The sequence below is a fragment of the Ailuropoda melanoleuca genome, chromosome 13 (assembly GCF_002007445.2).
Source record: "Ailuropoda melanoleuca isolate Jingjing chromosome 13, ASM200744v2, whole genome shotgun sequence".
In the NCBI taxonomy this organism is placed as follows: Eukaryota; Metazoa; Chordata; class Mammalia; order Carnivora; family Ursidae; genus Ailuropoda; species Ailuropoda melanoleuca.
Genome location: NC_048230.1, coordinates 85897061 through 85923595, shown reverse-complemented (window position 1 = coordinate 85923595; position 26535 = coordinate 85897061). Strand labels below are relative to the sequence as shown.

At 44.0% G+C, this 26535-nt stretch overlaps 1 protein-coding gene across 5 annotated transcripts in view; it reads left to right on the top strand.

Moving 5' to 3' along the window:
• The window catches only part of KIF16B (kinesin family member 16B), a 290550-nt gene that overhangs the window by 182484 nt on the left and 81531 nt on the right, over positions 1-26535 (top strand). For 2 of the 5 annotated variants that reach the window (XM_019801572.2, XM_034641667.1), the window contains 6 exons: positions 4641-4673; positions 5019-5072; positions 6787-8145; positions 11908-12060; positions 15519-15615; positions 16329-16379. In XM_019801572.2, coding sequence (XP_019657131.2) covers positions 4641-4673; positions 5019-5072; positions 6787-8145; positions 11908-12060; positions 15519-15615; positions 16329-16379 — 1747 coding nt within the window. The remainder of the gene's footprint in view (positions 1-4640; positions 4674-5018; positions 5073-6786; positions 8146-11907; positions 12061-15518; positions 15616-16328; positions 16380-26535) is intronic. The other 3 variants (XM_019801573.2, XM_019801574.2, XM_019801575.2) reach the window with 3 other exon arrangements.

The window sequence follows — 26535 nt, the reverse complement described above, 5'->3', positions numbered from 1 at the left end:
AGCTTCATGTCTTGCTCCCCTCCCCCATAGCAAGCCAAGATCTGAGCTTATATTGAGTTATATATTGAGTTATACTGAGCTTCTCTTGAGTTTCTCTATCATGTGCGAAGAAGGATGGCACAGCTTAGGTATAAGTTTCCTCAGGAAGCTCGCCTTGACTCTAGGTACTACCAAATTCTGGGATCAGTATCCTACTCCGTATGTTAGAATACCATGTCCTTCCTCAGTCCTGGCTTGGGACTCATTGGGTGCTCACTTGTGTTTATTGACTGTCACAGACTGGGAATCCTATGGGGTCAGAAACTGTGTCACCCTTATAGACTGCTGTATCCCTGGGACCCCTCTGTGCCTGACACCAATTTAAAAAAAAAAATTTAAAAAAAAAAAATAAGTGCTCAGAGCATCACATTAGAGATGAAGATATTAAAACCCACATTTTGTGACCTCCTGAGACCACAGAGCTCACTAGCGACCATTGTAGTGGTCAGCAGCCCAGATGTTAGTACCACACTTGGATTTAAGTTCTCCCTCTGCTACTTACTTGCTTTAAGCCTCAGTTTTTTGTTCTATAAAATGGGGATGAGAAACATGTCAACCTGGCAGGGTTGGGAGAACAGAGTGAGGGTATTGCCTGCTAAGAACTCAGACCAACACCTGCCCCTTGTAAACAGTCCTCAGTGATAGGATTTCATTTGAACCCAGGTCTCAACTCTCAGAGGAGCATTTGGCTTATGACCACGTGCCTGCGACATTGTCAGAGCAGTGTATACTCATGGTTAGATGAGATGGAAAGGAAAGAGACCAAAGACAATTCCATCAGGGGAGTTTTCTGATTTTGAAAGTGTTTTATCTAGTGATGCTTTTTGACTGTGAGTATTTCTAGAAAGTCTAAACTGCACTGAAGTCTAAAAAATACTATGAAGTGTTTCCAAGGTTCTATTTATTGTGGTATAAAAGAGAACAATCATATACTAACTTTAATGAAACCTTACCTCTACTTAGTGTAATGACATATGTGCTGACTTTAGGGATTGGCAAATGCCTTTCATATACGTATATATGACTGATTTCTCATGGATGGCAATGCCTATAATCTACAGATTATTTTCACTTGATAGGAGGATATGTATAACCCTAAATGACAAGTTTCAGTGAAAGATGATTTAATTCTTTTATTGTATATCATAAATCTGAGCGTTGCTTATGAGTTAAGTGACGGTATTTTGGAAGTAGGCTGCCCTGGGTTCAAATTCTGACTCCATCACATCTCACCATTATGATCTTAGACAAGTTCTTTCACATATCTGAGTGCTGGGTTCCTCATCTGTAAAATGGAGATACTGTTTGTTATCACCAGGATTTGGTGGGAAGACAAAGTAAGCTAACATGGGTAAAACACTCAGCACAGCAGGCAGGTCTGCTTACAAAAGCCACCAGACAGCTTATGCTCAATATTAATCCAAATTAAATGGGTAACACATCTAATTGAAACATTTATTAGCTCCTTGTAAAGGTAACTTTTGCCAGTCTGCATTTGCACATTATACAGGGAAAGTTTGTCATGAATTTCCCCATAGTTCAACTGTTTAGCTGTATCTGCCATTTACCATAACAGGAATATGGTAAGTTTAAGAGTTTCTGTTCATGCTGTTAAGAAGAAGAGTGAAATCTTGCAGTCATTAAGGCTAGTATTTGAGAAGAAATCAACTTTCGTTATCAGTATCTTAGCAAGTTGTTTTAAAATTCCCAGTGACTAGCCCCCCTTTACTTTTCTCCCACTGTGGTGGTGAACCCGTCCATAAGCTGTGTAGTCCCCAGTAACTTGTATCCTTGAACTACTGCTCCCGGGAGGATCTTGATGAACTTGCCTGTGGTAGAACCATGTACAGAGCAGTAAAACTATGGATTTGACTACTGTCACAGTTATTACTGGTACTCATTATTAGTGCTGTCATTGTGATGGGAAGTGTGCAAACATAACACAGCTAACTCCTTGGAGTCTTTGCTTGAGAAATTTTTGGGAAATGTGATAAGTATAAAAAGACGTTTCAATGTGTGCATGGCTATTGGCTTTTAAGTACCTTACTGCTTTTCTCCTGATGTNCCCTCCCACCTCCTGTGTAGCCTGGCCAGAAACTTGAGGGGGCATCTTTGACTCTTCCTTTCTCATCACAACCTCCAACTTCTGTCAGCTTGACCTCCTAAAGATCAGAGATCTCTTTATCCCAGTTATGCCAGGTCTTGCCTCCATCAGCTCTCATTTACGTGACTACGGTGGCCTCCTAGTTTCTTGGCTTCCCATATTGCTTCCCTCCTGTCTGTTCTCTGTAGAACACTAGGTCTGTGTGTTCTTTGACAACCCTGTTCCAAGGTACTTTTCTGCTACCATCTTTAGGATCAAGTTCAGAGTCCTTAATATAACTTCCAAGGCTCTTCAGTATCTGGCTTCTGTTGTCCTGTTAAGCTTCATGTCTTGCTCCCCTCCCCCATAGCAAGCCAAGATCTGAGCTTATATTGAGTTATATATTGAGTTATACTGAGCTTCTCTTGAGTTTCTCTATCATGTGCGAAGAAGGATGGCACAGCTTAGGTATAAGTTTCCTCAGGAAGCTCGCCTTGACTCTAGGTACTACCAAATTCTGGGATCAGTATCCTACTCCGTATGTTAGAATACCATGTCCTTCCTCAGTCCTGGCTTGGGACTCATTGGGTGCTCACTTGTGTTTATTGACTGTCACAGACTGGGAATCCTATGGGGTCAGAAACTGTGTCACCCTTATAGACTGCTGTATCCCTGGGACCCCTCTGTGCCTGACACCAATTTAAAAAAAAAAATTTAAAAAAAAAAAATAAGTGCTCAGAGCATCACATTAGAGATGAAGATATTAAAACCCACATTTTGTGACCTCCTGAGACCACAGAGCTCACTAGCGACCATTGTAGTGGTCAGCAGCCCAGATGTTAGTACCACACTTGGATTTAAGTTCTCCCTCTGCTACTTACTTGCTTTAAGCCTCAGTTTTTTGTTCTATAAAATGGGGATGAGAAACATGTCAACCTGGCAGGGTTGGGAGAACAGAGTGAGGGTATTGCCTGCTAAGAACTCAGACCAACACCTGCCCCTTGTAAACAGTCCTCAGTGATAGGATTTCATTTGAACCCAGGTCTCCCAACTCTCAGAGGAGCATTTGGCTTATGACCACGTGCCTGCGACATTGTCAGAGCAGTGTATACTCATGGTTAGATGAGATGGAAAGTAAAGAGACCAAAGACAATTCCATCAGGGGAGTTTTCTGATTTTGAAAGTGTTTTATCTAGTGATGCTTTTTGACTGTGAATATTTCTAGAAAGTCTAAACTGCACTGAAGTCTAAAAAATACTATGAAGTGTTTCCAAGGTTCTATTTATTGTGGTATAAAAGAGAACAATCATATACTAACTTTAATGAAACCTTACCTCTACTTAGTGTAATGACATATGTGCTGACTTTAGGGATTGGCAAATGCCTTTCATATACGTATATATGACTGATTTCTCATGGATGGCAATGCCTATAATCTACAGATTATTTTCACTTGATAGGAGGATATGTATAACCCTAAATGACAAGTTTCAGTGAAAGATGATTTAATTCTTTTATTGTATATCATAAATCTGAGCGTTGCTTATGAGTTAAGTGACGGTATTTTGGAAGTAGGCTGCCCTGGGTTCAAATTCTGACTCCATCACATCTCACCATTATGATCTTAGACAAGTTCTTTCACATATCTGAGTGCTGGGTTCCTCATCTGTAAAATGGAGATACTGTTTGTTATCACCAGGATTTGGTGGGAAGACAAAGTAAGCTAACATGGGTAAAACACTCAGCACAGCAGGCAGGTCTGCTTACAAAAGCCACCAGACAGCTTATGCTCAATATTAATCCAAATTAAATGGGTAACACATCTAATTGAAACATTTATTAGCTCCTTGTAAAGGTAACTTTTGCCAGTCTGCATTTGCACATTATACAGGGAAAGTTTGTCATGAATTTCCCCATAGTTCAACTGTTTAGCTGTATCTGCCATTTACCATAACAGGAATATGGTAAGTTTAAGAGTTTCTGTTCATGCTGTTAAGAAGAAGAGTGAAATCTTGCAGTCATTAAGGCTAGTATTTGAGAAGAAATCAACTTTCGTTATCAGTATCTTAGCAAGTTGTTTTAAAATTCCCAGTGACTAGCCCCCCTTTACTTTTCTCCCACTGTGGTGGTGAACCCGTCCATAAGCTGTGTAGTCCCCAGTAACTTGTATCCTTGAACTACTGCTCCCGGGAGGATCTTGATGAACTTGCCTGTGGTAGAACCATGTACAGAGCAGTAAAACTATGGATTTGACTACTGTCACAGTTATTACTGGTACTCATTATTAGTGCTGTCATTGTGATGGGAAGTGTGCAAACATAACACAGCTAACTCCTTGGAGTCTTTGCTTGAGAAATTTTTGGGAAATGTGATAAGTATAAAAAGACGTTTCAATGTGTGCATGGCTATTGGCTTTTAAGTACCTTACTGCTTTTCTCCTGATGTTTCCCCCAGTTAATTCTCTTCTTAATTGTGTCTGTGTGCTCTCTCTCTCTCTCTCTCTCTACCTCCCTGGCAGTCTTTTCCCTATAAAAGGACCCATCTGTCTAAGGTAGAGATTCTCTATTTTTATATACACTCATCTGTGATTAAGCTGCATAGAGTAGACATGCTTATCATTCAGAAGTTTCCTTTAACCCTGCTTTTTCAATACAATGGTGCTTTGTTTTCCTTCAGTTAAAATATGTTCTTTTCAGCCTGAATGCAAGCACCCAAACGTATGTCTAATTTCTAATCATAGTTATAGAGCAAAGAAAACATTTTAAACTTGCTAATCCATCGTAATTAAAAATAATGCTTAAAAAAACAGATGCCCTTTGTAATATGCAACTGTATACAGAGAATAAGAGAAAAGCTCTTTCAGAAAAGTGACTCATTTTCATTTGATTTTTATTAGACTTGAATTTGAGCGGCAACAGCGTGAAGAACTTGAAAAATTAGAAAGTAAAAGGTAAGCCACCTGGGGTGCCAGTTTTTTTTTTTTTTTAAAGATTTTATTTATTTATTTTGAAGAGATAGAGACAGCCAGTGAGAGAGGGAACACAAGCAGGGGGAGTGGGAGAGGAAGAAGCAGGCTCACAGCAGAGGAGCCTGATGTGGGGCTCGATCCCATAACGCCGGGATCACGCCCTGAGCCGAAGGCAGACGCTTAACCGCTGTGCCACCCAGGCGCCCCTGGGGTGCCAGTTTTAATACTACTGTAGTCTGTGGGTTCTTGCATTAATCTTCCAGACAGAGTTCATTGGGGTCTGTCTCAGGACCTCCCTCTGGTTCTGTGTCAAGTATTTACGTGTCTAATGACTGCAGGTCATTCCTCTAGCTGGTTCGTTTTACCACACGTTTGAATTTTTCAAATAGTACATCTTCAAATACTCGTGAGAAAGGGGGAATAGAGTCAGTAGGCAAATTTCATGCACTTGTTAAATTTAATACGCCAAGTATATACTTGTTTATATTTAATTCAAAAGGATATCCTGCTTAGTAATATCGCCTGAAGTTTTAAAAAACCCAAAGAATGACAATTCCCCTGCCTTAAGCCTCTTCCCCTTTTACACATCTTTGCTTATGCTTGGCCATTTGTATTTCCCTTCTGTAATTCGCTTCTTTATGTTTTTTTGCTCACTTTTCTCCTGGGTGTGTGTGTCTGGCTGTTTAGCTGATTTGGAGAGGTTTTTTCTATATGTTCTGAATGTAATTATCTGATAAAGCTAAATATTTTCTCCTCCCCCCCCCGTTCTATTTAACAAGCCAAGAAATTGAATAAGGATAGACACTGGAGTAGAAACTAAGACCACAGAAAATGCACAGATTGGATATTTATTTTCTGGACTCTGGAGTTCAGATGTTACAAACCAATTAGTTTAGTTTCCAGCGTCATGTAAGATAGATCTTAGGTGGGTCAGGAGATAGAGGCCATGTATTGATAGTTTTGCACGCCCTGTGTTTTTGCTCTGGAGGCCGTCCCAACCTCAAAACACAGATTTAGCCCCCAGTGGGGATCATTTGTTCTCCAGAACCAAACATGACGTGTCACCCTGGCAATCACGCATGTCAGTATTCTCATGGAGGCTCCTGTTATTTTCAGTGTAACATGTTAATAAACTAATATTTTGGGCCATTTGGTGATTACCATTTGTCCTAAACTAGTGATTAAGTGCTAAATAGCATGTGGTTATTGGAGCTGGCACGATGAACTGTCGCTTATCTTGACTTTGATATTTGACCCCAGTGAGCTGAGGGCGGCATAAGCATTTTTATTTAATGTCATTTTCCAACTGAATTTCTATTGAGTTTTAGCCATTGGGCTGAATAAAATTATTCACATTTAAATTTAAATTGGGCATGGTTCTTTCTCTTTGAGCTCAGGGGGCTTTTAAAATTATATCATGCATAACACATTATGCTTATAGACTTTACAAAAGAAATGATATCAGAGGCTACTTCAGGAGATTAGGCAGATGATATGTCGGGCAGTTACGGAGTGAAAACGTGAAGCATTATGCTGCTGGAGATGAAAAGGAAAGAAGTTCCCCCACTTTATATCTTAGCGAAGGGTTTGACTTTGTGTCATCTGTCCCTTTGCAGAACATTTCAGTTAGGGAAAAGGTAGCACAGCATTTACACGCAGCCATCAGACGATAACGAGTCCACATTTGGCATTTCAGGAAGCTCATAGAAGAAATGGAGGAGAAGCACAAGTCCGACAAGGCAGAGCTGGAGCGCATGCAGCAGGAGGTGGAGACTCAGCGCAAGGAGACGGAGATCGTCCAGCTCCAGATCCGCAAGCGGGAGGAGAGCCTCAGACGCCGCAGCTTCCACATTGAGAGCAAGCTGAAGGATTTGCTCGCCGAGAAGGAGAAGTTTGAAGAGGAAAGGCTGAGGGAGCAGCAGGAGATTGAGCTGCAGAAGAAGAAGCAAGAGGAAGAGAGCTTCCTCCGAGTCCAGGAAGAGCTCCAGCGGCTCCAAGAGCTCCACAACAACGAGAAGGCCGAGAAGCTTCAGATATTTCAAGAGCTGGACCGGCTCCAAAGGGAGAAGGATGAGCAGTACGCCAAGCTTGAACTGGAGAAGAAGAGGCTGGAAGAGCAGGAGAAGGAGCAGGTCCTGCTCGTGGTGCATCTGGAGGAGCAACTGCGTGAGAAGCAGGAGATGATCCGGCTCCTCCGGCGAGGTGAAGTGCAGCGCGTGGAGGAGGAGAAGAGGGCCCTGGAAGGCATCCGGGAGTCCCTCCTGAGGGTGAAGGAGGCCCGGGCCGAAGGGGATGAGGATGGGGAGGCGTTAGAAAGGGCTCAGCTGCATTTCTTAGAGTTCAAGAGAAGGCAGCTGGTCAAGCTAGCCAACTTGGAGAAGGACCTGGTTCAGCAGAAGGACCTCCTGAAAAAGGAAGTTGAGGAAGAACAAGAGCTCCTGGAGCGCTTAAAATCTGCCAACGAAGACGACTCGAGGTTGTTGGAGAACAGTGACGATGGCGTCACAGATGTCACCCCAGCGGCCCGAAATCTAGAGACAATAAAGCCGGCGGAATACAGGCTGCAGTATAAAGAACGCCAACTCCAGTACCTCCTGCAGAATCATTTGCCGACCCTGTTGGAAGAGAAGCAGAGAGCGTTTGAAATCCTTGACAGAGGTCCTCTCGGCTTAGATAACACTCTGTATCAAGTGGAAAAAGAAATGGAAGAGAAAGAAGAACAGCTCGCACAGTACCAGGCCAATGCGAGCCAGCTGCAGAAGCTCCAAGCCACCTTTGAATTCACTGCCAACATTGCACGCCAGGAGGAAAAGGTGAGGAAGAAGGAGAAGGAGATTCTTGAGTCGCGGGAGAAGCAGCAGAGGGAGGCGCTGGAGCGAGCCGTGGCCAGGCTGGAGAGGAGGCATTCCGCCCTGCAGAGGCGCTCCACCCTGGGCCTGGAGATCGAGGAGCAGAGGCAGAAGCTGGCCACGCTGAACAGCAGCAGCAGCGAGCAGTCCGGGCTCCAGGCCAGCCTGGAAGCTGAGCAGGAAGCCCTGGAGAAGGACAGGGAGAGGTGAGACCGGGAAGGGAGAGCGTGGCACACCGGAGGCGCCAAATGATTGTATGTCTTCTACCCCTCCTGGTGTGCATCGCACTGTCTTTTACAGAAGTAGTTCTTTTTTGCCTGTGTATTCTCTGCTACGCCGGCAGATGGTTATTGTCAAACCAAAGCTGAGAAAGTTCCCCTACACATTTTCTTTTCTCCTTAGGATCCTCATTTTAGGATCCTTGGTCTTCAGTTGAAAAAAAAACACACAAAGGAAACCAAAGCCCTTGTCCCTCATGCCACTGACCTATGGAATGCGAACGTTTCCCTGTTTGAAAAATAGGACAGCCTCCAGCCCGCTCCCTCCCTTGCGTCCATCCCGTCCCCTCCTTCTTTGTCCTTCCTTGGCCCTCTCCCTCCCTTTCTCTTTCCCTTCCCCCCTCTTTCCCTTCCCTTCCTCCCTCTTTTTTTCCTTCTCTCTGTCCCCTTCTTTACCCCCTCTGAGTACCCTCCTTCAGATTTTTCCTATCCTCCCCACTCCCTTCATCCTCACCATGGGCTTAACATCTTCTCTGGGACCAGCAGCAGTTAGAGTAAAATGTCATCCCTTCCTGCGCAGGCTGCACCCTGTGCTGATGTCCATACCCCGTGGGAAACTGAAACAGCCGTTCTCCTACCCCTCCTGATTCACAGTATTTGAGGGAGGCCCCAGGATTCTGCCTTAAAAGTAAACTACTAAATTCTCCAAGTGATACTGAACACAGTGGCATTTTTAAGCATGTGTGGTGATGATTTACTCATGTTTCTCTTGGTGTGGTGAAAAATAAAACTAGGAACTAGCACTATTTTCATGGTAAAGAAAGAGTATTTATCTTCCCCCACTCATTCCTTGTCACCATGCTTCCCACACAGTAGGTTCTCAAAAGGAATAAATACATCAGTTTGAGAGCGCTTTTTCTGGTAGCCCAGCAGACGTGATGCCAAGCCTCCCAGAAATCTGTAGGCCGCCTGGTGTGCAAACATCACCCGATTTGTTGTCCTACGGGGGGGTTCATATCCTGGCCCAGCCCCATTCCCTGGCTGGCCCTGACAGGCTCTCTTTGATCTTTGGGCCTCAGCATCCTTGCTCTTACAAGAAAGGGGCAGAGGAGACCAGGGCCTGGGTATTTCCTTTAGCTCCAGACCTTTTGGTCAGTTGAAATTTTACCTGAAGCCCACGTTGGAGGGCCTGGACCGCTGGCCCCTGTCCAGCGTTCCAGCCTCCCACAAGCACCTCCTGAGGGGCCGCAGCCGAAGCCCAGTCGGCTGGCTTGTGGCAGCCCAGGTTGACATTGGCAGAGGCCTGGGACCCATACTGATGACAAAACAAGACCTGCTGTGAGGCTGGAGCCTCTCTCCATCATCTTGCCAAATAGGTTGGGACAACCTCCCTTTCAGATGATCTGCTTATACTCTGGATTCTATTTACCTTTGCTCTCTGGTAATTCCCTTCGGCAAAACAGCAAGAAATAACAATCAAAACCCATAATGCTATTGCTTCGGAGAAATAGGTTGGAGGTTTAAGAAAATGATTGCAGGTATGTTATGTAAATGAAATTGCTGGACAAAACTCCAGCCCCAGGAAATTTAAAGTAGTGGAGGGCACGCTCTCAGTTTATATCCTGCAGTGTGCAGTAAGAATGCAGCGTGAGCTTTCAGCTTGATGTCCCTTGCTTTTGTCAACCGGCTGCACTCCCTGGCCATTTAGTATTAATACTCTATTATAGCAGATACAGTATTGTGATTTCCATGGAAGCGATTTCCCAATGTCAGCATTCCTCCAGAAGCCACACAAAGGATGCTTTTAGTTTCATGTGTTCTTATGGAGTAGACTTTGCTAAGACCTAAATCAGGCCACCACATTCTGAGCTCTTTGCTCTGGCTGTGATACTCCTGCAGCTTTCTGTGGGTGTTGGTCTTGTGTGTTATTATCTCTCTGGGTTCTCATGGCTAAGCCAGGGCCTGCTGTGCAGCCCGGGTCCGCCTCTCGTGAAATCCCACAAGTGTGAAATTTTAAATTTTGCGTGGAGCCAGATCAGACAACAGTGCGCTGAACTTGGGTTTCTTTTTTTGGCTTCCTTATAAACGAGATTCAATCCATTCTCTGTCTTCTTTTCCACCCAGTGGTTATGTAGCCCCTGGGGACAAGTGTTACGCAGTTAGAAGGTGGCAGGTCCGCTTACTACCCCACTCTGGGCCGCTGTGTCCTCTTGTCTGCTGGCCCCAGGGCTGTGGCCCAGGCGGGCTGGCTCTTCACGTGTGCTGAGATCGTTTCCTGGGTTGCTGTGCTTCCCTTGCCCCCCGTATAAATCCCTTTTGGGCTCTGGGCTCCACACCAAACCCTTTGCTCTGTAGAGTCTTTTCCATTGCCCCCGCGCTGAAGGATGTCCTTGGACAACTCCAGTAAGTGTCATCTTAAGTCTGAACGTTGGCAGTTTCTTACGTACATTCATTTTCCTTACCATCTCCAAGACTTTGTATTGATATTGTTCCCTGGTTCTTTGCCCACCAACTGGCCCCTCACATCAATTTTTCATGCTTTTTTCTTCCTCCTTTGAAAATACTTCATACTGTGCAAGTTGATGCTTTATAAGTACTTGCTCATCAGTAGACAGATGAAGGGCTGAATTAAGCTGGGCATTGCCTTCTGTGAAACCCATGAGTGCTGACCCTGGTGACCTTGTAATCACATTTCTGAAAATTAAGAACTTGGCTCTCATGTTCAGGACAGCGCAGTCCGATTGCTGCTGGTAACATGAGAGAGCTGACAATATCATGGTGCACCTGCATCTGAAGTTAGACTCTCTGAAGTTTGGAACTGAGGGAATTTGGGAGACTAGTTGATTCTCTCATTGGGTGTCTGAAGAACTGGAGACCTGGATTTCATTAATTTGCCCAAGTTCACACAGTGAGTGAGCTGTAGCCCCTACCTGGGTCTCGTGTTCCCGGGGCCAAATTTACTGGCAGGCTTGGCCCTCTGGTCTCATGGCTCTGGACTCAAGCATGCTAGGGCTAGCAGGAGAGTGGCCTTATACACAACCGACCTCATATTGGATGTATCATTTATCATTGGAAATAAATGTTTGGTTGTACCATTTATGGTTTATTTTGATTTCTCAAGATAACTTGCTTTCCTAGCTCTCTCGCCTATTTCCTTTTTCCACACCCTCTGCCTTAGCCAAAGTGGGTTCCTAGTTTTCATGACTTAGGCCTTTGTTCATACTGCTTTCTGCATCTGGAGAACCCTTTACCCTCCTCTCCAAATGTCCAAATTCCCACTGGTCTCTGAAGACTCAGCTTAGAACTGCCTTGACTCTGTGGATTCTCCTAGATGGGTGGTTTTAAAAAAAATTCTTTAAAGCTTTGATCTTTTTTGTCAAACTGATGTATTTAGGGGGATCCTGATATATAGTCAAAGACCAGCTATTTCTTTGAAGCAGTGGTAGGGGGCTCAGAATCCTGCCTGTCTACCTCAGAGGATTGGCTCGGAGCATGGTGGGAGTATCTTTGCCCTTGATAATTAAGCTCTCTCCAACTTTGGGACCCCTGCCACATTCGTTCTGAATCCTTCTTGTGGCTCCTTTTCACCTTATACCTTGTCTGATGTGGCACCTTTTCTACTAGAAGATAAAGCTCGTTCCAAAGAGTCTTTGTCTAGATCGCCCATGTTTCCAGAGCAGTGTCCCACTCAGTGAAGATGCTCAGGACATACTGTTAGTAAATGACTTAATGTAACTCCCGCCTCTGTAGATTAGAGCGTGAAATCCAGCAGTTGCAGCAGAAGATCTGTGAGGCTGATGGTGCTCAAAAAGGGCCTCGTGGGACCTTGGAGGGGAAGCCGCCTTCTCCCAGCTTGCCGTCCAGTGCTGAAAAGTCTCGTCTGGTCCCTCTGGTGGATGCCAGGTACTGGACATTAAACTGATGCCACAGCTGCACTTGGGATGTGATTTAATGACTCACTGTACCTCGTATTGTCCAGTTTGCACATGGAGAGATCTATCAAAGGCAGCAAGTGATAGGTGTCTTTGAGGTGTGTATGCGTTGTTTCCATCAGTTGCTGCCTAGTGGGGAGAGGTATCATTTGAAGGAAACTGAAGAACTGGGGACTGGCCGGCCAGACCCAAGGAATGCCGGAGCCACGTTGTGTGAGCAGGTAGAATTAGAAGGACCAGGGAAACCACCTCATCCAGAAAGGAGTGAACCAAGGCCAGGCTGAGAGGAACAAAGAAGTAGAGCTAATTGAACCGCACCAAGAAGGAGGACCTTGGGCTGACAGTTAACTTGTGGAAGTCATTAATTACAAACAGATGAAGTCCGTTAGGAAAACTGCACCAGTGTATTCAGAATGATCCCGAGTAGCATGCACATCTGATGTTACTATAGTAAAATGGTTTTCAACTCGAGTGGCATTGTAAATTGCTCTGTGGCTTAGAGCTTTCAGATAAATTGACTTAATCATTCTTCGCCTATAAGAAAATGGATGATTTTCCTCAACTCCACCTGTGTCATGGGGACATTTCAGATTAGGCGGTCATGAGCCCTGGGCACTGGCAATATGTATTTGGATATCAGAATGTATTCAGAGTGCTATGAGCCTCTGTATCCCCTTAAATCTAAGTCTGCCTCTTCAGTGGGGCTAGTTTAAAATTTAAGTAAAGGTCCAAAGAAGTAATTCATTTGTAAGCGCCCTTGGCTCTGGGTCCGCTGTGTATGATTTTCCTTTCAGCGCTGAAAGGTAACTACCGCATTTTATTACCCTATCCATTCTTCTGTGCTCTTTTGCCTGAAATATTAAGCTCTTTACGTAACATTTCAGAAGATCTTCCAGGCACGGTCAGTAGTACAGAGATGTTTCTAGGACTGGGGCGCCTGGGTGGCACAGCGGTTAAGCGGCTGCCTTGGGCTCAGGGCGTGATCCCGGTGTTATGGGATCGAGCCCCACATCAGGCTCTTCTGCTATGAGCCTGCTTTCCTCTCCCACTCCCCCTGCTTGTGTTCCCTCTCTCGCTGGCTGTCTCTATCTCTGTCNAGATGCTCAGGACATACTGTTAGTAAATGACTTAATGTAACTCCCGCCTCTGTAGATTAGAGCGTGAAATCCAGCAGTTGCAGCAGAAGATCTGTGAGGCTGATGGTGCTCAAAAAGGGCCTCGTGGGACCTTGGAGGGGAAGCCGCCTTCTCCCAGCTTGCCGTCCAGTGCTGAAAAGTCTCGTCTGGTCCCTCTGGTGGATGCCAGGTACTGGACATTAAACTGATGCCACAGCTGCACTTGGGATGTGATTTATTGACTTACTGTACCTCGTATTGTCCAGTTTGCACATGGAGAGGTCTATCAAAGGCAGCAAGTGATAGGTGTCTTTGAGGTGTGTATGCGTTGTTTCCATCAGTTGCTGCCTAGTGGGGAGAGGTATCATTTGAAGGAAACTGAAGAACTGGGGACCGGCCGGCCAGACCCAAGGAATGCCGGTGCCACGTTGTGTGAGCAGGTAGAATTAGAAGGACCAGGGAAACCACCTCATCCAGAAAGGAGTGAACCAAGGCCAGGCTGAGAGGAACAAAGAAGTAGAGCTAATTGAACCGCACCAAGAAGGAGGACCTTGGGCTGACAGTTAACTTGTGGAAGTCATTAATTACAAACAGATGAAGTCCGTTAGGAAAACTGCACCAGTGTATTCAGAATGATCCCGAGTAGCATGCACATCTGATGTTACTATAGTAAAATGGTTTTCAACTCGAGTGGCATTGTAAATTGCTCTGTGGCTTAGAGCTTTCAGATAAATTGACTTAATCATTCTTCGCCTATAAGAAAATGGATGATTTTCCTCAACTCCACCTGTGTCATGGGGACATTTCAGATTAGGCGGTCATGAGCCCTGGGCACTGGCAATATGTATTTGGATATCAGAATGTATTCAGAGTGCTATGAGCCTCTGTATCCCCTTAAATCTAAGTCTGCCTCTTCAGTGGGGCTAGTTTAAAATTTAAGTAAAGGTCCAAAGAAGTAATTCATTTGTAAGCGCCCTTGGCTCTGGGTCCGCTGTGTATGATTTTCCTTTCAGCGCTGAAAGGTAACTACCGCATTTTATTACCCTATCCATTCTTCTGTGCTCTTTTGCCTGAAATATTAAGCTCTTTACGTAACATTTCAGAAGATCTTCCAGGCACGGTCAGTAGTACAGAGATGTTTCTAGGACTGGGGCGCCTGGGTGGCACAGCGGTTAAGCGGCTGCCTTGGGCTCAGGGCGTGATCCCGGTGTTATGGGATCGAGCCCCACATCAGGCTCTTCTGCTATGAGCCTGCTTCTTCCTCTCCCACTCCCCCTGCTTGTGTTCCCTCTCTCGATGGCTGTCTCTATCTCTGTTGAATAAATAAATAAAATCTTTAAAAAAAAAAAAAAACAAAAAGAAATGTTTCTAGGACTGCGCATGTGTTTAGACAGATGAAAGCAGATTCTTCTTCAATGTGCTCAGACATAAACATGCAAAACAGTTCACTTCAAATAATCCATCTAATCGGTATTTCTCGAACCAGGGGAGGGAGAGCCTAGGACTAAGTGAGCCTTCCATGTGGGCAGCCTGAGCCACTAGAAGGATTTTAGCTGGAATTGAACTTCTCTGGTCTCCCTGGTTCCACTGGGTGAATGGTTGTACCTCCTGCAGTTTCACCCACGTTCTCGAGGGTACCAGGTGTCTAGTTGACAACTGCCTCAGTAGTCAACTGTTTCTTGCTTCCACCCTGGCCCCATGCCAGGGAGTTTGGAAGGTAGAGGGGGCCTATAAAATGTGGTTTCGCCCAGCCAGGTGCCAGTGGGAGAGACAAGTCAGAGAAGAAACAGGCCAAGCCATTGTTCCTTTGGGGCAGTGAAGATTGATAGAGATTGTGTCCACTTTTTTTTTTTTTTTTTCCCTTTCAATCCTCTTAAATGACTTTGTGATGTGAGAAATAACTGTCGGTGTTTTCTGTGTGAGGGAACCGAGGCTTGGTGAGTGAAGTGCTGGCTCTCAAAGTCCGGGCTGAGGCCATGGAGCCTTCTGAAGCCAGCGTCTGGGATTCTCCTCCTCCCTGCCACAGGGCTTCCACCAGGGAGATCCAGGAGGGATTGCATGGGATCACCTACTCTCCCCTTTATCCTCAAGATTCTGTTACTTGTCAAGTACGCTCTTGTTTGGGGAAAATCCAGATAGCGTGGCACTAGATCTCTTAGAACGTAGAAGCATATTCCAGGTCCCAAGTCGTTATGTTTGGCGTTTAGAATGAGAACGTTCCTTGTTTTGAAGGGCATCATAAAGAAAGGATCTCACATGCCCTGTGTGGTTAGAAGTCTTTAAGCACCAGCGCCCCCACTTCTGTTGTCTGCAGGATCAGCGCTTACATTGAGGAGGAAGTCCAAAGACGACTTCAGGACTTAAATCGTGTGATTGGTGAGGATAGCAGTGCATCTGCAGACGTGGTGAAGGTGAGCTGGGGGGACCAAGCCACCTGTCATTCGTTTCCAGGATGACCTTTCCATAAGGTGGTGGCGGTGGCAACAATGCGCTCCTTTATTGAGAAAATTGAGATGCAAAATATTCTAGAAAAATTAAATATTGCGTGGGTGGAACTTAACAGGTTATAAACAGTATTGATTCAAGAGAAACTTTATTTATTTTAAAATTTTGTACTTCTGGGGAAAATTTTTAAGTGAACATAAAGTCTCCTAAAACATTTTATTTACTTTGTTTGATTTATAAAGAGTACATGTAACGTTTTTCTGTTTCTCCAAGAATACAACCAATTTCCTTAAGTATTTAATTTTGCTTGATAAATTATCCTGAGTAGATCTATAATTTTGCTTTTGAGAAGATACGTATTTCCGATGTTGATTTTTATCCAAATAAAAACATTTCATTGCTATTCTGCAACCTAAGAAGTAGCCTAAGGAAATTTTGCTTTTAATATTATTCGTAGAATTTTAAGAGTAGGACTAGGTGCTTCAGTTCCCTTAGAGGTAGATGGATCGATAGAGTTGTGTTTACCTTGGGAATATAATTCTATAGAAGGGCTGTCATTGTTGAGCAAGTATGCTTCTTTATAATTTTGTTCTCATAAATATTTCTAATCAAATCAGTTTCTTTTCCCTCTATGAACAAGCTATAATTTAATATAGAGGGCTTTTTATTTTCTTATCAGGATAATGAGAAACTCCACAATGGCACCATTCAACGTAAGCTAAAATATGAGGTAGGTAATGATTTTTCAGATTGATAAGGTCGCCTTAAATTATGGCATGCTCGTGTGATTAAATTTTCTTAATGTGTTGTTGCATAATGAGAATTTTGAAGTCCCAGCGAGATTAATGGCGAATAGGGAAGGCAAGCTATTGTATGGACTTAAAATTAAACGGAATCCTGCAGGTTGAAAACTGCTTGGACTTCATTTGAATGGCATGTGACTGTGGTGGAGGCCCCTGGCCCCGTTTTTCATTTGTAACAGTATCCTTTCCTTTGGTCTGTATTTAAAAGGCAGAATTATATAATCAGAATCAGATACGGGGTTTGGAAATGAAGCTGAGTACCTCTCGATGTGTTTTACAAACCGTGCTCATTTTATAGATTGTGAGTTGGCAGTAGTACAAAGGACATACTCTTGGTTGATCCGCTTATTTCTCTGGTGCATTGTCAAACCAGGGTTTATTTGGGCACACGATTTGTAAGGTTTTACTTGTGTTTTCCTCCAGTGAGGGACTTGTCCTTCCCATACACTCCTAAATTAAAAAAACTATAAAAACTAAAAAAACCCCAAAAGTACTAGGTGATAAAAGTCTCACAGATGGCGCCCATACATTCCAGAACAGAGACCAAGAGGTGAAAGGGTGGGTGTTCCACAGGAGGCTTAACTGATTTTGGCCACTGCCACACCTCCCTTCCAGTCATCCAGTAATGACATTATCTTCCTCTGGACGTCCCTCTCCCTAGCAGATTACCTTGGGAAGAGTAGGATGTTGTCCTTCATTTCTTTGTGTCCACTGTGCCTATCCTGTAGCGGGCGCCCAGCAGGCCTTTCACAGTGCTGGTTTGTAGCTGTGGCAGTGGCGGTCTAACCAGGGCAGGTATAATTAAGAATACTGGTGAAGTGAGCCAAGAGGCAAGAGAAAGATGACCGAGGTTGAAATCTTGTCCATTTCTTTTGGCCTTGTCATCTGATTATCATTAAGTACCCCTGATTCCTTTTACATTTTGGACATATTGTCAGGGACTTATTTTCACAACTGAAGCTGACCTTTTGAAAATTTGGATCAAAGATCTTAGGATTTATTTTGGAGCAATTAAAATATTAGACCAAGAAATGGATACTGTGGGTCAATCCCATGCAACGTATTTCTATCAGATACTCAGCAGTTTGTAAGATAAGTAATATGGAAATTGATGTTCTCTGTGTGAATCAGATCATCTGTTCTTAAATCATGTATCAATCAATATGAATGGCTTAGGCTTTCGATTTAACCTCTGCATTGATCTACACAATGAAACCAATGACTGCAAGAATCTTCCTGTGCAAAAGATTGGCAAAAGGTGCTGCTACATCCCCATTTCAACTGTTTTTGACGTCTTGAACAGAAAAGGTGTCTTGGCCCACTGCTGCCCAGAGACATCACTGACACCTGCAGCAGAGAAGAGGGGAGGGAGGTGGATCAGAACAACCACCAGGGCCGTCCCAAGACACGGAGCATCTTGGGCTCTGTGGCTCCGTCCTCAGGATCACAAGAGAGAGCCCACCAGCGAAGTCGTCAGCCCCCAGTACACAAGACATCGCAGAACAGTGAGTGCAGACACCGTCATCCTGAGCTTACAGGCTGTTTCCAACCAGAATGTTTCAATCTACCTGAAATCGCTTCTCTTAACGAAAGCAACCCCGGTGACACAAAACGTGTTCAGTGTAGGTCAGGAGATCTCAGTGAGCTGATGACTCATGAAGATGAACACAGCTTGGGAATCACGTCCAGCTGGACTTTGCTGCAAGATTGGTCCCAAAAAGAGTCTATAAATAATGAAGGCAAGCAGACCAGGCAAAGCAAGTTACTCTGCTTTGTCCTCTCTGAAAGCATTTCTAGTGAGGGGAGTGCCTCCCACAGTGTTCCTCAGAGGGCACCAGCCTCAACGTTTTGTGGTGAGCAGCAAGTTGAGAGAGAGTTAGCAGCTAAGAAGGTTAGCTCTCCACAGTCCCCGATAAATAGCGGGACAGAAGGAGCCAGTGGGTTGGGCTATTTTTACCACAGGCTCTCAGACCTTTATAAAGATACCAGCAGTCACCTGCTACAGTCTGGCACAGAGGTGATCCGCCACGTCAGGCATGTGGGGAGCCTGTGTGACCCCCGTGGGCTCACCTCCCATGTGACAGCATTGATGAGAAGATGGTCATTTCTGAAACACTTCCCCCCGGGCGCACGCCTGAAGTCACAGGGGGCGTCTTTCCCCGGAGAGGCTCCGGTTGGCAGCAGCCACAGTGAGGAGGCAGCGGCCGCTAAGCCAGCAGAGAGCACGATGCCTTTCAAAGCACCAGGCCTTCCCACTGCCTCTGTGGCTGTGGGATCCCCAGGCTCCTCCCCAAGCTCAGTCTGCCGCCTAGAATATGAAGATGCTGGAAGGAGCTGTGCATTTAAGCAGACCCTTGTGCGATTCCCAGCCCGGATGCTGAAACTTCAAGAGCATCCTTTAGAAGACTTTCTTGAGCACGTGGCTTGTTCCCTACCAGAACTTTTGGGCTACGTGAACGAAGTCCGGGGTGTTTACTGGCTTGCTGTTGCTAACTGCGCGGAACCTGACCCTCAGCCCGCATGTTTGCTCCTGCTTCATTCCATGCTATATGCTTTGGTTCTGCCGGATAACCCGTCAGGCTCAGTGGCCGTTTTCCATGCTCTGCCTCTCTCCGCACTAGAGGAGATTCAGATTGGCTTCGGGGGGCAGAGCATTAGATTCCTGGGCTCTGCAGAGAGTCTCCTGCTCACCGTATTCAGTTACAACAAAGCCCTCTGTCAGCAGATATGCCGTGACCTCCTGAGTGTCCTGCTGTCTGAGTCTGAGATCGCTGCCTGCACTCACCATCCTTTGTTCCAACAAGACCTGGTTCAGCTTTCTCTTGATTGGAAAGCAGAAATCCCCAATTTAGTTTTGTCAAACGGAGTTCGGTTGTCATCCAGATTCCAGAATACCTTGGTTGACATGACTTACTTTCTTCATGGAAACATGAAAGTCGACATCCCCTCTCTGGCAGAGGTTCAGATACTGCTCTACACAACTGTCAGAGTCGAGGGTGACTCCGGCCAAGACGAGTGCCAGTCGTTGGTCCTTCTGAACACCCACATTGCCCTTCTGAGGGAAGATCGAGTGTTCTACCCCCACACCCAGTCTCTAAACACACCTCCCCCAGGAGCACAATTTGATGTGATCAGATGCCGTGCTTTGAGTGAATTCAGGTGTGGTGTTATTTCAGAGAAGAAAACGTTGTCAACCATCGAACTTGTCTTCCTCGATAAACTCCAACTTCCACTGGATTCAAGAAGTAGCCCAGCCAAACACTTCGAAGAAGCCCGGAACGTCCAGTTGTTGGCTGGCATGCTGGGTCTTCAGGGCAGTCAGGACCCGGCACCCGAGGTCTGGAAACTGACCCTCAGCTCTCAGGATGAGGCTCTGTGGCTCATCTCACATTTGACAAGGCTCGAGGGAGGGAACTTGTAAAAATATTCTGCATTTTTTTGAGATTTTTAACAAAACGAATAATATGAGAAGAGTCAAGGACTTACAGTATCTCTGTGTAGCTAATTGATTCAAAATTGGAAAAATGCAGACCTCTAAAATAAAAAATGTAAATATGCTAAATATCTATGATAAAAGAAAAATAAGGGATAGCAGAACACTGATAAAATATCTTTATCACCACCCTGCGTCATTTTCTTGAACCTCAGCCTTGTAAATTTGGGTCTGCCTCATTATTTCTGGGGTGATTAAAGCATTTCTGATTGTTTTTGGCTTCATGTCGACTTGTAGTATGGTGGCTTGGAATCTGTCTGTGTCTGCTGGATTCCGGCAGGCTAATTTGTGCTGCTTGAAAAAGTGCCCGGTTGGCAGTGACCTTCACTGACATCGCCCGTTTTTGCCGTGATTAGGACAGCTCTGTAGCAGAGCACATTAGTAATGCATCAAGCTTCCTGGAAGGACCCAGGGATTTAAAACACCCTCCCCTCACTCTAATACATGGAATGGAGACAGCACCACATGCCCTGCGGTGGCTTCTTCCTCAGTTAATTGCCTTTTCCTTCCTCCTCTCAGACTTTTTGACTGTTGCTTTCCAGCCTATGTGATTTCAGCTCCTTACTTGTTGGTTTAGTTTTGACTACCCTTCCCCCTATGCCACATGCCCCCCACATGCCAGTTCTTTCTCTGAGTTTCTGTTATTTCTGTCCTAGAAAGGCTCTTCATCTTCAAGTCTTTTTCTAACAGCTCCTTCAAGCGATCAGCTGTAGGGTCACCTCAGATGGCCTTCAGCACCTTCCCCTGGCTGGTCTCCCTCCCTGCCTCCCATCCAATCCGTCCTCACTCACAACCTCTGACTGAGGCGTTCTGCTGGCCTCCCTTCCGAGATGCGTCACGCCCATAGCGGCCTCAGGTACATCTCTCTTCACAAAGTACCAGCTGGTACTCAGCTGCCCTCCTCTCTGTGAGAGGCTTGAAACTGGGCCCTATAGAATCTTTCGCTCCTCTGAGTGATCCTTTCTTTTTTATCCACCTCTGTTCAACATTCCTATGAGGAATCAGGTTACGTGTCTTACATTTATTAGTTATTACATCGGATCCTGGGTTGCTCAGCCAGTGTTCTCCTGTTTCGTGTGTATGTATGTTTTGCTAAACTCCAGAGTCTTAGAAGGAGGGAGGTGTATTCTTCGCTGCTCAGTCCTCCCTCTCCCACTTCTAGCCAGGATCATGCCAAGCTCATGCTAGCTACTTGGCAAATGTCACAGGCAGTTGAACAAAGCGATTCCATGAAGCTGTTTATTTTAACCCTGGCATGGAGGGGTCATTCTCTGTTCTGGGCAGACCTTTGGATAATGTGCAGCAGAAATGTCATAGCCCCCCTCTTCATTTCTTCTCTTCGACGAGAGGGGCAGTGTCAAAGCCTAGCCCATCCTGAAGCTTACTGTCTCCCTTTGGCCAGGAAGTACAGACCTTCCCTCTTTCCCCATGAGAGTTAACAAGCTACTTAATGTGTTCTTTGTCTCATCATTAATTTTCCTCTATCCAGGTCTGGGGCAGCGAGCAGGAAAGTTCAGGAAACCGGAGAGCACATTAGGGTGCACACACTGGTGGCTGCTGCCTTGTCTGCAGTAACCAAGTGGAGGCTTTTTGTCTTTTTGAGGCAATAGAATTCAGATGTTTTTAGGTGGAGCCTGTTTTTGTCACTTCCTCCCCCCCAGTACACATACACACACACACACACACACACACACACACACACACACACACACACACATATCCTTTTGCCTTATACATGAAGGGTTTTGAGTCTCTATGAGAACATTGTTAAAATTAGTTAGCTTGTCACATTCTTGGCTGGAGGATCTTCTATTGTGGAAGAAATTTCTCAAATGAACCATAATAGTCTTCTAATATCTTATCAATAATTTTCGCCTAATTTCAATTTTTTTTTTTTGCTTTTTTCAGCAAATACTTTCTTAAAAAGTGCCCCGTTGAATATTTTCTCAAATATTCTTGAGCAGAAGAACAGAATTAATGATTACGAAGAGCAGAGGGAGTGAAATTTAAGACGCCAGCAGAGGGATGTTATAGTTGGAAGGGAAACAGTACAAAGATTTTAGCAAAGAGTGAAAAATTCAGACTTGCTTGTCTTCATAGGTTAAAAAAAAAAACATATTTCTATTAGGTTATGAGTTACGGTCTTTAATATTGTTCGTGGATGGAGCATGCAGCAAATATGAGCATTGCATAAAAGTCATATTATTCATTATAACTTCGGTCTGCTTTATGATCCAGGCAGGCCACAGTGAGGATTACATTCAGATCTCACCACATAATAGAAGTGGCCTCTGGCAATTCAAATTTTACATGTCTCTTCTCTCACCTAAGCATACTTTTTACTTTGAGATCAAATATGGTCCCTGATAGGAGAATTTGATTTACCATCCATGAAGTAAGTACTAAGGTTGTCATACCTTAGGTTGTCCTTGCAGAAGCCAGTGGAGTAGTATTTGTGCCATTATGCACTGTGGCTTCAATCCTGGTGGCCTCCCTCTGTCTCCGCTGGCTCATTCTTTAGGAGTTCTGAGCCCTCCGTAGGGAGCAGGTATGAGCATCTCCATATCCAGCCTAATGTGGGATCTTCTCAGTTATAATGAGTTCCTGCATCAGACCAAAAAAAGAAAAAAAAAAAAAAAGGTTCATACATACTTTGTTATGTGGCATTTCCATTGTTGTTGTATAGGCATAAACATTTACATTGTGGAACTTGTTAACACATTCTAGACAATACCTCTTTGAGTACTTTGAAACAGTGATTTCTTCTGAATTTGATTAAAATCCATTTTGCTCACAGCTGCCTGTTTTACAGACTTGTGGCTGGCAGGGTGAATTTATTTAGTCTTTGTTGAAAAACATTTCAAAACCGTTTGTCTTCCCTTTCTCATTACTCAAAAAAATTGTAAGCGCATCCTTTGTAGAGAATACTTAATGCCTCCCAGCAGTAGTAATTACGGTAATTTTTATTTACATTCTTTTTCCTAAATGATTTCAAGTTTTGAGTGATAAATAGATTAGAGCACTTTTGTTAATGCTTCTTTGAAGGTCAAGCAGTCTTACTGGTTAGACCAGTTTCTAGGAGGTTATTTTGTTAATTTAGTTACACAGCCTCCAGTATGTCTCTTGGATAATTCAGCTTCATTATTTAAGATATCTTTTGTGATAGATATTATATCAGTCAGCTCTTGCCAGGTGACCAACCCCCTCCCAATTGTAGTGACATAAAAAAAAAGCTTTCACTTCTTACTGATGGTTTGTAAGTAGGTTGAGGTGACTTTACCGTCGACTCTAGATCATCTGCAGTTCAGGTAGGGTTTGTCGACTCAAGATGTCTCATTTGAGGTCTGTGCTGGAGGGTCACTGGCCACCATAATGATGACAGAAGCACAGAAGATGCGGATGCGTCATGGCTGCCAGCTTCCCATTGGCCAACACAAGTCATGCAACTAAGTCCCAAGTCAAAGGGCAAAGAACACTCCGTCCACCAAGAACCCATGGCAACGCTGGTTGTATGCAGCTGATGTAAGGAAGAGAAAAATAGGGACCAATAGTTTAGTCCACCATGGATATTTTATGTCTAAGGCTCTTATTTAAAGTAAAATTTGGATAAAACTTATAGGACTTCTCCCTAAGGGAAGTATTCAGGTGCTGGGAAGAACATAGGTCATAGGGCCTTTTAAGTTACTTAGTTCAGCTGGCTTTCTGGTTCAGTCTTTTCTTGACATCTCCATGCTGATCACAGTCTACCTCAGAGCAGTTCTTTACTGGGGACTGCTCTCATTGCTAGAGCATTCTTCCTGTAATCCTCATTACTGTGATCTCCATCTGCAGGGTCCATCCATCCGTCACATTCTTCTGTAACAGAATAGAATGTGTCTTTTCCACAGTCTGTGTTATAAACCAACCGTCCTTCAAAGAAGACCTTTATCTCTCTTACCTCCTTCGATTTTCCTTTTTTACCTCCAACACCCTTCAGTTCCTCTGCTGTTTCTGACACAATGTTGTCTCCAAACCACCACCATCCAATCTCTTTTTAGGGTTGCACCCTTGTAATTTTATAAAGCCTCCCTTATAAGGAGTGGAACTGAATGATTCAGTTAGTAAGAAGGAAAGAGCGTCTATTGTAAATCACTCCTCTTGCGTTTAATATCTGCTTGAAATCTTTGGTGGCTGGAGATGCAGTGGATTACAGTGATAACAATCCCAACCACCCTTTATATTGTGGTTTACAGTGTACCAAGTTCTTTCCCATGTACTGCTCCCTCTGAGCCCCACCGTGATCCTCCTGGGATGAAGGAATTGTCATCACTGTCCACTTCGCATTCAGGAATTTAACTCAGAAAGGATCACTTGATTGAGAATTGGAATCAAACCCAGACCTTCTTACTCCAGAACATATATTCTTTCCACAAGGCCAAAGTCATTCCCTGCTTAACAGTTATTCTTGACATTGTCTGGGTCAATTTTTCTGTTGATTTATTTTTCTCATAGGAATGACTACGCTAGGGATGAATATTTAGAAGAATTATGAAGTTGATTCTTTTCTGACTTGTGAGTTCTTTTATTGGAATTTCTAGACATTACAGATTATTTCTCTTTTTATGAGTTGTTTCCCCCTCAAAAAAAATTCCCAGTTGAGTTTCTTTGGAATTCCATTGTTCTCTTGTATGAACCTATGTCTCCTTTTTGCTCTTTGCGTTTTTAGCTCCTACAGTAGAAAAGCTTGGATACAGTCCTAGCATGAATATGGCACAGATAACCATGTGTGCGCAACATTGCTCCTCTAACTGCAGCTTAAATAATATGCTTCTCGGACACCTGATAGAGTCGTCCCTCTCCTTCCAACTTTAACTTCCCCTGGGCCTTAGAATTGAGCACATACTGAACCAAAGTTAGGGCTCTGCAAAAATCAGTGAGTGAAGATGAGGGATACTTTCATGGGTAATCAGTGACATTTTAGAACTAGAAAGAAGAAAACCTGGTTTTTCCCTCCTGAATGTCCTAAAATGTTAATATTTATGTTTGGTGTAAGAGCCACTTAGCAATTTTTGCTCTGCTCTCATTCAGTTATACCAGACCCATTCTTTAATCTTTTGAAAATCTCATCCATTTAATGGTGAGTTATCCAGAGATAATGACCATTAAAGGGGCCAGTCTTTCAGGATCTAGAGAAAGATGGTAATATTTTTAATAGTTTCAAGTTGAAACATTCATCAGATACCCCGTCTTTCCAACTTTGAAACAGTGTTGATCCTCTCAGGTCTATATGGATGAAAAAATGTATTCTGGTAAGAATCTTGCATTAGAAATGTCAGACAACCCTTTTGTATTTACCGTAAGGCCACTAAGGGTTAATAAGATATTCCACGAATATCTATGTCCATCAGTTTGTTATTTTCTGGTTAGTTTATCCCTTAAGATCTATATCAAAATTAAAGAAATACTCCTTTATTTGAAAACGCTTATTTCTGTTTCCTCACGCAGGTATTCTTACCTCCCCTCACTTTAAAATGAGATCACGTTAGCGTGGTTTCTTCATGCCAGGCTGTTGTGACAGGTGTGGTCAGGAGATGCCTATAGCATGTGTGGCTATGTCTCTTTGCAGACTCCACTTCAGCTCTATGTGCTCAGCTTTCAGAGATGATGTGGCAGTAGCACAAGATCCCCTCACAGCAGAGGCAGGTGTCACCTTCTGGAGATGAGTATAAACATGTCTTGACTCTTGACTTTATTCATAATTTGCACTTGCTCACACGAGGTACCTTTATTCTCTGCTTCTTATAACATGGCTCATATCTGATCATGTAACTGACCCTCACTGTCTGCCCCAGGCCCCTGTTTTCAAGCTGATGGGGCATAGGAGGTCCTTGATAACATAATAGCTCTAATTAGAACTATCAGTATGGCCTGTGTGGTGGAAAAAAGGAGGGGAATCGAAATATGGGCAAGGCTGGGAACAGAGAAGGGAGAATTGGTAATTGTGTTAAAGCTGATAAAAACCCAGGGTTGCCTGTATTTGAGAAACAAACCTTGGATATTTGGCTCTAGGAGATCAGACGGCAGTCCTTAGGTCTGACCTTGTCCTAGTCAGAGCATACACTGAATTCCACCATCTGGTACATAATTAGAGTATTTAGGGGAAATGTTGATGACTCCCTGTAGAATTGGTCCATTCTGTGCCCTCTGCGGTGCCGACATTGATCTGAGTGGATGTTAATGCCACTTCCTATTAATTTCCTTAATTTGTCCCTTTTGAAGGAGACAGCCCGAGTAGGAAGAGAAGATTCTAATCTGAATATTTAAAATGTAGCCTGTGTCCTGCCTGCTTTTTTTGGCTAAGGACCTGACTATAGTGTTTCCCCAACAATGGAAAAATAGCCTATTTGTTGACACAAGACATTATTTCATTAAAAGCTACCAGAAAAAAATTTTTTTGCATCTTATTTTAAAAGATGATATTTCTTATTTAGAGAAATATAACCCAAGTTACTCATTATGTACTTTTGCTTGACCTTTCATTTCTAAATAGAACCACTCCACAAGGCATTTAAAGTTCCTTGAAATGTCCTGCGTATTTATCCAGATCTGCT